The 10,303-nt window shown below is 41.2% G+C and overlaps 2 protein-coding genes across 7 annotated transcripts; one reads left to right on the top strand and one right to left on the bottom strand.

The window, feature by feature from the left end:
* Nucleotides 1–725: 725 nt before the first annotated feature.
* LOC124190070 (6-pyruvoyl tetrahydrobiopterin synthase-like) lies at nucleotides 726–1,726 on the bottom strand. Its single transcript, XM_046582614.1, has 4 exons — nucleotides 1,583–1,726; nucleotides 1,415–1,501; nucleotides 1,281–1,360; nucleotides 726–1,216 (listed from the first exon to the last, which is right to left on the bottom strand). Exons 2-4 carry the CDS (start codon nucleotides 1,480–1,482, stop codon nucleotides 933–935), a joined length of 432 nt encoding a protein of 143 aa, XP_046438570.1. The 5' UTR covers nucleotides 1,483–1,501; nucleotides 1,583–1,726; the 3' UTR covers nucleotides 726–932.
* On the top strand, nucleotides 1,118–9,891 carry LOC124190068. Of its 6 annotated transcripts, XM_046582611.1 has the most exons (8): nucleotides 2,226–2,436; nucleotides 3,870–4,308; nucleotides 4,381–4,689; nucleotides 6,246–6,523; nucleotides 6,617–6,691; nucleotides 6,824–7,099; nucleotides 8,607–9,119; nucleotides 9,183–9,891. In XM_046582611.1, the coding sequence occupies exons 6-8, from the start codon at nucleotides 7,090–7,092 to the stop codon at nucleotides 9,884–9,886; spliced, it is 1,227 nt and encodes a 408-aa protein (XP_046438567.1). In that variant the 5' UTR covers nucleotides 2,226–2,436; nucleotides 3,870–4,308; nucleotides 4,381–4,689; nucleotides 6,246–6,523; nucleotides 6,617–6,691; nucleotides 6,824–7,089; the 3' UTR covers nucleotides 9,887–9,891. The 6 variants fall into 6 exon arrangements, with proteins under 6 accessions (XP_046438564.1, XP_046438565.1, XP_046438563.1 ...); XM_046582608.1 differs by lacking the exons at nucleotides 4,381–4,689; nucleotides 6,617–6,691 and adding an exon at nucleotides 1,118–1,237 and having other exon boundaries at nucleotides 2,297–2,436; XM_046582609.1 differs by having other exon boundaries at nucleotides 2,146–2,436; nucleotides 4,752–6,691.
* Nucleotides 9,892–10,303: the final 412 nt, after the last annotated feature.

Below are 10,303 nucleotides of genomic sequence, written 5' to 3'. Positions count from 1 at the left end.
TTTGCTGATGACAGACCTGATTCATGAAAAACCCAAAAAAGATTTATGTGTGTGTGGGGGGGTTGAATATCAATTTCACGAATCATTGGTCGACATGATCCGGCAGGCAAATCCGGAAGGGTGTGTGATTTATTAGATGCTTTCAGCAGCTGTAGGGATATCGTCCGAGTGCAAGAGAGGAAGACTCATGAGGGGGAATTTTATTGCCCGTCTGTGCAAATCTTCTAGTCTAGCTGCTCAATGCCCCCTGTGCTGTATATATACGATCGCCTATATCAACATTTATGATCGGAATATGGCTCTTCTTTTTATTTCCTATTGTGTGTGTTTCTCTCCCAGGATCTTTATATTTCCTTTAAATCAGGAACAATCCACACGAATCCCAGCTGAGCTCGATCCAATAATCTGCGATGTTTGCTTATGATAAACGACCCGAGTCGATCTGCGAGGATGTTGGGCCTATGCCACGCAATAAAAGGTAAACAAACGTCATCTAATGTTCTCACATTTTCCTTGTTTTTCACTGGAATTTCACATATCAGTCGACATCGTCCTGAAACTTTTTATCAAACAACTTTAATCAATTCCTTTAGGGAGTTGAAACTCTTGGCTAAAAGGAACCCATCAATACACTAAAGCGTAACTTTATGTTATTGTAATGAGGTGTCCGAATACAAAGGATATAATCATGGCAACGTCGTCATGAATAAATACACAACTCAACATTTCTCAAAAAGTATCTTATATGTGTATAAGTTACAGTAGTTGCAAGTCGATAGAACGTTTGCCAACACAATTTCCATCGAGAAAACAAAACAAAAGGAACTTGGGATGTATAATACAACACAAAGATAGCCGGTCTCTGTTCGCGGAATCGTGCGGTCACTGCTGGAACGTGTCCAAGAAGCTTTCAGTGTACATTGTTAGTTGATTTATTCGCTCTCTCCTCTGTAGACCATTATGTTTTTATCGGTTTCAAATACTTTCACTTCATAGAGCAGACTAGAATTCGGGAGTTGAGCAGACAGCGAATTCCAGATGAATACGGCCACGTTCTCAGTTGTGCTGACCAAATTGTGGAAGTGAGGGACATCTTTGTCCAGATTCTTGTGATCCATCACCTTCATGATACTCTCTTCCATGTAAATCTTCAAGTCAGAAAGATTCATCACCATTCCAGTTTTCTGATCGATGGGGCCCCTGATGGTGACTTCAACTATCGAAAAAAAAAAGACAGGTTGGTGGTTTACTTTTTTGACCTTTTATATCTGGAAATGTACCTGTGTAGTTGTGCCCATGACCATTTGGATTGTTGCATTTGGAAAATATTTCTCGATTTTCTTCATCTGTCAACAGCGGACTAGGATTGAGATTACATAATATCTAATCCAACATGTTTCGACAAGTGACTCACCTGTGTAGTCTATGACTTGCACTAAAAGTTTCCCTCCTTGTGAGGTAAGCGATCGGCCTTCTTATCATTGCACAGAAATTACGACACCTGAATGCAAAGAGATATTGGCAACACAGTTAACGCAAGATAGCAAGCTAATTACGTAATTTTATTTTCTAGTTCACTCACCGGATTTATTGCTAATACTTAGTTAAATGAAACAGACTAAACCAGACTCGAGATATTCCCGTTCAGTTTCAGTGCAGTGACCCGTAAACCGACTTCTGACAGATGATTTCTTATTTTTGTTTTCTTTGAGGAGCAGAGCCATCTCTTGGATGAAACCGCGAGGTTCTATTCAAACACAATCAAGCAAAAGAGTTTCTTTTATATAAACGCTATCGATTTTTTAGTAAAAGATTGCTATAAATTCAATGTTGAAGGCGTTATGAAAAGCGGCTCCATGATAAATGTAGAGCCACATTTTTTTGCCAGAATAAATAAGTAAAGAAAGTCGCTTCTGACCTTCTGTTGCCATAAACTCCTTCGCCCAGCTTCGGATTTGTCTGTATCAATAAATCGTATCCTATCTCAAATTGTAAAGCTAAAAACTCGGCGTTCTTATATTTTAATTGTTGTTCATCTGGAATTCGAGATACTCTAAATAAAATGAGAAAAACGCCTTCTCCTTTTGTTGAATTATGGATTGAGCACTCTCGTTTAAAGCTGTAAACGTTAAATAATAGCAGACGCTTTTCAAAATGGCTGTCTCTATTTTCCCGTTGGTAACTTGGCAAGTTAAGTTTCTTTGTTTCATTTTCTTTAATGTGCAAAGCCAAACTGCTCGTTAACGTTATAAAAGTAAAGTCTCGTGTGATTAATGCAATCTAAAACTTATTTCAGGATGAACAAGATGTTTATTGATTTGTGTCTGTGTAATGAAGACATCAAAGACATCACGGCGACGTGCACGTGCCAAACATGTGGATATAGACATCATGAAATTCCTGGTCTCCACCGTGGCATGCATTACTGTTTAGTAGGTAAGATTTGAGAAAAACTTTATTGGAATTTAAGTGGTTTTTCTGCAATGCATGCTAATTTTAAAATGTTGGAAGAATGTGAGGTAATAAGAACCCGGACAGAGAGACTTTGGAAGTGGCTTCTTCACTTATGAAAGATAACAAATAACCATATCTGAGTTTTGTTTGTTTTTTTATTGTCGGTTGGCATGCTGATGAATTTTTCTGCTGCAACATTCCTTTTGTAACTTTCACATGATGAAAAACGTCAAATTGTGATGCTGTCGACTATCGTGCGAGTTGACAAGCTAAGTCGACATTCGTGTTTGCTTTTTCCGTAGAGTGGTTCCCCCTCATCTCACTCAAGTCACAAACACAGTTCTCGTGTTTACTTAACATTTCTAGTAGGAAGGCGATTAGCGATCAGGATGAGATGTTTCGTCATCATATCTACTGCATTACGCAATAGGGCATTCTACTGAATAAATTCCATATCGCTATCCAAAAGCAATTTCAAACAAACGTCATTTCAAAAAAGTTTCTGTAATGTTCCGAGAATCAGAGTGTTGCAAGGCGAATATTTCGAGCACTAAAAATGATATCGCTAGACCCAGATGATGCACAGCCTTTTCTTTTTCGACTCAATCTGTGTTTATGGCCTAATTTTTTTGTTTGTGACTAGTGAGGACTTGTATTCACCACTCCCTTATTAACTAGTAGTGCCTTCAAGTGAAAGATGTCCTACACCATCTGCCACATGTAAATTTAAAACCGCAGTAACTTATAATCCAGAGAACAGAGTTGAAATTAATTTTTTTCTTTTTCAAGTCGATGAATTTTGCTCTATTTGCGCCACATTCTTTTATTTCTTCTTTTCTAGGCCGTTGAAAAAATGCATGAGAGTATAACGTACAGCTGCTAGACGGCCCTATATGATACCCTGGATGTATTTACTCAAGAGGCCGTCAGGACCACTAGAGTGCTGCCTCATTTCCTTAGCCCTAGAGACCCTATTTCGGAAGGATTATACCCACAGCCCAGTCGTCATTAGCTTTAAAGTTCTTTTTTATTTTTAAGCAGTAGAATATTGAAATAGCTTCGCCAGGGAAAAAAGGGTAGGCCTATAGACTTGTAATTTTCCTTCACACTTGAGCGTCAAAGAGAATAGAGGAACCTGGGTGGAATTTTTTGTGAGAAAAGAGCCTTAAGACGATGGACAGTAAAATGCCAATAGGTGAGAATCGTTGTTGGAAATGTCTTCATTTCTCTTTCACTCACCGTAAAGCTCATACACAAACACGGGAGCCCCTTCTCACAAAAAGCCCCTCGGTGCATGGGAGAAATAAATATACCACCACCAAGAGAAGTAAACAGGGGGTCGTATATTTTCTGATGGAAACCGATGGGTCTCTCTCTCTCTCTAACTGTGTATGTACATTCTCTCGTCGTTGCAGGAGCTGCGAATGCTGTGGCTGCACACATGCTGTTGTTGTAGTCCTACCAAGGAGTGTGGAAACCACTCCCTTTGATGATGCCGTCGCGCACTCAATCAATCAATCAGGGGCTCCCTCGTCCGCATCCGCGTCTTCGGTAATGCATCCCCCCCTGCAACTTCTGGAGCGTCGACTCGAATCCGGCGATACCGCAGACTCCCGCCGCCCGTCTGTGTGCGCGAGGAAAGATGTTGAATGGCCCCCCCTCACATCACCAAATCGAGCAGTAGACACACTCAAGAATAGAAGCCGATTTTTCTTATACGAATGACGACGACGCCGGCCCTTTTGTGTCTTGCCACTGTGATTGGCTCCTTCGGGATTGTCTATGCTGCTGCGGACGAAAAGGAAAGAAGGCAGCAACCGTTCAGCTTTGGCGCGTCCTATAGGCTCGATACAAGTACGTATAACTGAATCACGGTCCGTGTGATAACGCTTTCTTTGATTCCTTTTCTCTTTCCTCTTTTGCCAGTTGCCTCTTTTTGTTCACGATCCGGCGGGAGCCAACAGATCCGCTAAAGCTGTTAATCGATAAACCCAGGCTCCTTTTGATTCCATTTCTTCTATTTTCTCTCACTCTACGTGAGTCAGCCGAGTGACGACAAAAAGAAGAAACACAAATTCTTCTTCTTCTTCTTCACGAACGTTTCTGGAATATCTTTTCCGGTATCAGCCGAGAGAGGGTGGGCGTTCATAGGAGGACGCGCAATGGATGGATGAATGAATGACAGACGGTCGAGCGGACTCTGCTGCTCCTGCGGATGTCTATAAGGGAACTGAGGTAATTGGTTTTTCCATTGGGGACGCTTGCGGCACACGATACTCTCTATATATTCTTTGTAGGACCCCAAATCAAACTTGGTCTCACACATACAAAAACAGGGCAAAAGGAGAAAAGAATTAATTAGAGCGCTCAATCTTATTTATATATCCCGCCGAATTCTAGATCACAGGCTTTCCAAAAGAAGAAAAAAAAAGAAAATCACGAAGAAGTGTATCACGGGATGGATCCTTTTTGGTGTGTGGTACGTACATCAAAAGCTCAGCCTCTGCAAAAGCTTCGACGTGTGGGTTGATGATGTCGGCGGCTCTGCCATTATGCAGTGGAAGAAACTTTGGGTGTTGTAGTAACGCCAAGAACGTGAAAGTGCAGCTCGCGATATCCCCCAGATTGGAAATGCGTCGAGCCGAAAACATTCGAGATAGAGTAGTAGTAGCACTGCGCATCTAGAAAAAAGGGGGGGGGGGGACGACATGCATAAATGCCTAGCCGTGCATAAGTGGCGTTTCTGCCGAAGTGAACAAATCTTGAGAGAATTCTCACATTTCGAGCGACGGGCCGGAAAGCGAATCATCAAATGGCGGTCGAATCAATCAGTTCTCCTTATTTCTTCCCCCTCGTCAAATGAAAATAAAAAGAGGATCGTCATAAGCGGCTCCCGTTTCCTCCTCTTTACTTGTAATCAATTCCCCGCCCCACAAATTCGATCAAGGGATCAATGGCAGCCGAGAATGACTTGCCGAGACTCTTTGACTGCTAGGCAGTGTGGGAGAGGGAGTACTATTACTTATAGACCTAGCATCAATCGTCGTTCAATTAAATCAGAAGGTTACCGCATTTTATTTCCACCTACAAAGGCCGACCGGAAGCCCCAAAGTGTAAAGAGCTTCTTTTAATTTTAACTTCACTACGTGTCTCTCTTTTAGCCCCCCCCCCTTCTCTTGCTGCACACGTGCCGTCTCCACTTTCGTTGAGTGACATACAGCGATTAGATTACACAAACACATGCAGCACGGCTACTGCTGGCATTTGATACTTTTGAAAAGCAAATAGAATTTTTACTCCTCCGCCACACACAAGGGGTTGGAAAATGGATTTCACCGAGAGTTCTCTGCCCCCCCCCCCTCTCTGGTGTGTATGTGTGTTTAGACGCATCGATCCATAATATTCCTCCCTGTCGAATGGTTCCTTTCTGCTTGTGTCAATTTGTCTTGTCATTATTTCGTGGCATGTCTTCCGCCTTCAGCATTAGACAAGAGGTATCAAGTGGATGATGCCTACCAGTATTGACACATGGCTTCCCGCCCTCTCACGTTTTGCCATGAAAAGTGCATGAGATGCTAGAAAAAGTAACACATCCCGAAAAAGAAGAACAAGTCGATAAATCGATATGAAGCAAGAAATAGATTCGTGTCTAAGAAAAAGAAAAAAAATGCCACTAACAACGTACACGTCGTCAAATAAACCGACACCCTTTTTTCCCCGTGTGTCGAAGACTATATATCTATATTTGAAAGCCGTTTGTTATTTTTCATTTCTCTCCGTGTTTTCTTTAGGTTTTTACAACGCTGGGACCCGGGATGATTGGATAGACTTTGAAGCGTTTTCTTTTTTAAAGAAGAAGAAAATAAAGAAACATCCGAGAATGAAAGCCACAGTTTCTGGTTCGAGTCATTCAAGTGTGTAACAATACGGTTTTTTACCGGGGAAACTCGGTCGAGAGATGATTACATCCCCCCCTGTCGTCAAAACACGTTACGGCGAAGAAAAAAAGGACGTTGAAGAAGGACCGAAAAGGAGCTGTCAACTAACGGACACATTCACCCGCCTTCAGGTTCTATTTAAATACCATTATGTCAGTGATGACGCATCCAGCCGCACAAGGGAAGAAAAAAATGACAGAAGGAGTCGCTTTTTATCTGTGCAGAGCCGAATGTGAAAGAAAAGGGGGCCCGTATATATGATCAAGTGTTTGGATGTGCATGGTCCAAGCGGATAAAAGGTTTGCACAATCACGATTCAATGGAGGGGAGCCTCTTGATCCAAACGAAATACTCAGTCAGCCAAGAGTTATGTCGTGCACAAGTGACGTCTTTCTTGTTGTTTTTTTTTATTTTATTTTCTTTCTATCTAGTGAAAAGGCGACCAAAAGCGGACGAGCTTCGTCGTCATGAGTCACCGCGATGTGTCGTCAATGGGCGTCTCAGCCGAGTCTTTCAAGTGCCAGGGACGTGCTATCTACAACGGCGACTGCCATCTATCTGCTATCCGGATCTCGACGCAAAAGTTTGATATTTTCAAAGGATCGAATTGATGCTGCCATAGTTGCTGCATGTGTGTCACACACATGCAGCAACTCGACTGGAAACGGACCATTGAACATTGCCGAGCAAAAAGCATATGCATAAAGGTATACTTTGTGGCTTTTTCGCTCTCCCTTTACCTACTAATTAAAGTTGGTCGCGCCGGGAAATTGTGACATTTCCTTTTTAAACGAACGATAATGTTGTTACGTCACTGACTGATGGGTGACTGATTTGCTAATGTTCTTTCTGGACCAACGGATGTGTTTGCGTTTTGATAAGTAGTTTGATAATGCGCTGTCGTAAGGTAACAAAGACAATTTCTTATCATTTCTTCTATCCTGGCGGGTTAATACCATTTGTGTGTTAATAACGACCAATTATTGCGCGATATCGAAATGTCATTGTCGAGCGAAAAGCCGTGCAGTTTATTCTCAAAAATGCAGAGAGAAGAATTTGAACTTGTGGGGGAAACAACATCTACCGACATCTACCGACTTGGTTTCAAAGCGTCTAAAATGTTACAAAAAGTTCTTTATTTGGCGTAGAAAGTCAAATTACAGAATGTTTCCCATGCAATAGGAATTAACTGTTCTCCTAGACTATTGTATGTACGTGTTCCGCATTGCGCACTAATTCGTTTTAAGCAATTCTCCGTGGTCCTATGCCAAGGATCGTTCCAGCAGCTGTTTCGTAATGCAGTTCTTGCGCGTATATTTGTAGAAATCATTAGCAGCGGAAAAAAAAGTACTAGTCCTACATCCACGAGAGAAATAACGCTTTTTTCGGCCTTTGTGAATTGCATTCGAATAATTTGGGTCGACTAAAAGATTTGCTTAATTGGGATTTTGATCGAAAAAAGATATTCGACTGTAGCCCTCGACAACGTAGGCACGTAGGCCACGAACTGTTTTGACGCCAACATTCTGCTGCTCAATATGAAATTACAAATAACCCCGCGCTAATGTTGTGAACTTTGCTGAAATGTCGAGTCAAAACCCAGACGTCTGCGGGTTACCACAAGCATCGTCTGTTTTATTCTTGCATTTGATCGCGACTAATAAAATCGCTAAATTATCGACATTGTTGACGGGGCCAATCCAACATGCTAGCCTCTCAACTTGCTCGTATGTCTACCGAGAATCCTTTATCATGCAGTCAGATGCATGTTGACGACTGAGAAAAACGATAAACTTCTACGAGTTTATTCGACCTTTTGCTGACATTCATAAAATGAAAAAAAGTAATAGCGCACTGCAAAAATATGAAAGTCGATTCTGTGAATAAACACAGTCCAGCTACTTCGCATGAAATCTGAAGATCAATAGGTCAGTCTCCATCTAGTCGTTAAAAGTCACAAACTGCGCCGAAATTTATTCAGAAATTTAACGTCCTTTACACTGAACCGAACATATCTTCACTGAATTCGTTTTTCATCAACTGAATGGATCCTTTAACATTTCTGGCGCTGTGCGTCTTCTATTCATTGGGTAAATTTGACAATATTTCAAGTTTCTGGGCATTTTGTTTAGAAATATCTATCGTAGTTACTAGATTCTTATTAGAATTTGATCAAAAAATTAACTTTCCATTTCTCTGTTTATGTTGTTCCAGCTAATTTGGGTCACCTTGTCCAAGCTGCTCCAGTCGCCGACCGACTACAACAAATGACAACAGCTTTAGAGCCTTCCTTGAGTGAAGGACTGATTCATTTATCCAACCTATTTGATTGTGTTATGAACTATGACGAAAACATCGGCAATAGTCATGACGATGAAAATGCCACATTGCTCATTCGAACGGCTCTTCAATCAGCATCAAATTCGCTCAATACGACGGAAAGTATCTCAGCCGAACACTTGCAAATGTACGAAGAGAACCTCTTTTCTTTTTCTGCTGATATCGCTGCCAAAGAAAAACAACTCCTAGTTCAAAATAGAGAACTGAAACACTTGGCGAACGCGATCAATTATTGGCGATCAGAAGAGTATAAACTGCGACAGTTAATAGCAGAGCTTGACGCCAAAGCGAGTGATGCCGAACACAAAGCCTACCGTGCTCAAAGAAATGCTGACAAGAAAAAGAAGAATAGATGGAAGTGGATTACGGCGACAGTCTTTACTGCCGGTAAATTTAAAATGTTATTTTTGTACCGAAATATTTCCGCTGTTATTTTCCCCTTACTTACAGGACTAGCGACGCCAGGACTTGTTATCAACGAGAAAGACATCAAGAAATTGAGAAGAGATCGCGATGCTTGGAGGTCACAGGCGAATGCACGACGTCATACACTTCAAGTAGCTCAAAATAATCATCGCGACATTGTAAGCCGGCAGAAAAACACCGAACAGTCCATTCGAAACACACAGACCAGCCTTTCGTCCGCTCAAATCTCGCTGGAGAAACTGCAGAAGGATTACTTGGTTTTGAGTAGCCTTGGTGCTGAAATGCGAAACATTTCCACGTTTTTGTTTTCTCTGAATGGCGAGTTGAGCGTTGTCCACAGTCAGCAGCAATTGATGGTGCTCTTTCAACCCTTGCTCGAGTCCATTGATAGTTTAATTACTTTTTTAGAGAGCAATGTCAACACGATAGTTTTGTTAGCTAATAATGAGGCCGTGACCAAAATTCGTGGTTATCTTTCTTCGTTCCATGCCAAGGAAGTACCAACTGTTGAGAGCAATTCCGATCCATCTTCCCTTGCACAAGACAAAATTGATGACAGGATTACGATTCTCGAATCTGAATCTGATGCCAAAATCAAGGAATTTAAGCTAGATTCAGAGGATAGACTGAAGCAATTTCAACTCGATTCGGATGCTAGATTGGAGCAAGTGCAACTAGATTCTGACGCAACATTGCAGCAATTGCAACTAGTAGTGTGGGCATTTTAGCTTTTTAAAAAAGGGGGGGGGGCCGAAACGGATTGTAATATGGTTTTTTTTATGAGCATTATTAACACCAGGCAAAACGAAGACGAAGATTAGTAATACTTATTCCGTTAAAACAATAGATTTTAGGCTATGGGATTCAGGTAAAAATAAGTGTAGAAAGTAGAAAAGTGATAGACGACCCGTAGTTAACCAATTTTTTTAACATGACAGTGAGCGGGTCGCGATAATTATTGTTTTGGGTTGTGTGGCATCTGGCCTTTCATTGCATTAGTTTTTTTTTTTTTTTAAATTCAGTTTTACTTTTAGTGTTGCGTAGTTTAACATATTGCAGTACGATTTTTTGTTGAGTTACACCGTTTCCATGATTTTTAAAGGAATAGCTATAATAAAAAATGGTTTTTTAAAACTTAGAAATTT

Source organism: Daphnia pulex, chromosome 3 (assembly GCF_021134715.1).
Source record: "Daphnia pulex isolate KAP4 chromosome 3, ASM2113471v1".
NCBI classification, from domain to species: Eukaryota; Metazoa; Arthropoda; class Branchiopoda; order Diplostraca; family Daphniidae; genus Daphnia; species Daphnia pulex.
This window is presented reverse-complemented; position numbering and strand designations above follow the sequence as displayed.

Coding starts and splice junctions, on each gene's coding strand:
- LOC124190070 (XM_046582614.1), bottom strand. CDS start 1,482: ATGATAAGAAGGCCGATCGCTTACCTCACAAGGAGGGAAACTTTTAGT. Junction 1,361..1,414: donor GCAAGTCATAGACTACACAG/GTGAGTCACTTG, acceptor TCTCAATCCTAG/TCCGCTGTTGACAGATGAAG. Junction 1,217..1,280: donor TCATGGGCACAACTACACAG/GTACATTTCCAG, acceptor TTTTTTCGATAG/TTGAAGTCACCATCAGGGGC.
- LOC124190068 (XM_046582606.1), top strand. CDS start 8,437: ATGGATCCTTTAACATTTCTGGCGCTGTGCGTCTTCTATTCATTGG. Junction 8,483..8,606: donor GTGCGTCTTCTATTCATTGG/GTAAATTTGACA, acceptor ATGTTGTTCCAG/CTAATTTGGGTCACCTTGTC. Junction 9,120..9,182: donor GGCGACAGTCTTTACTGCCG/GTAAATTTAAAA, acceptor CCTTACTTACAG/GACTAGCGACGCCAGGACTT.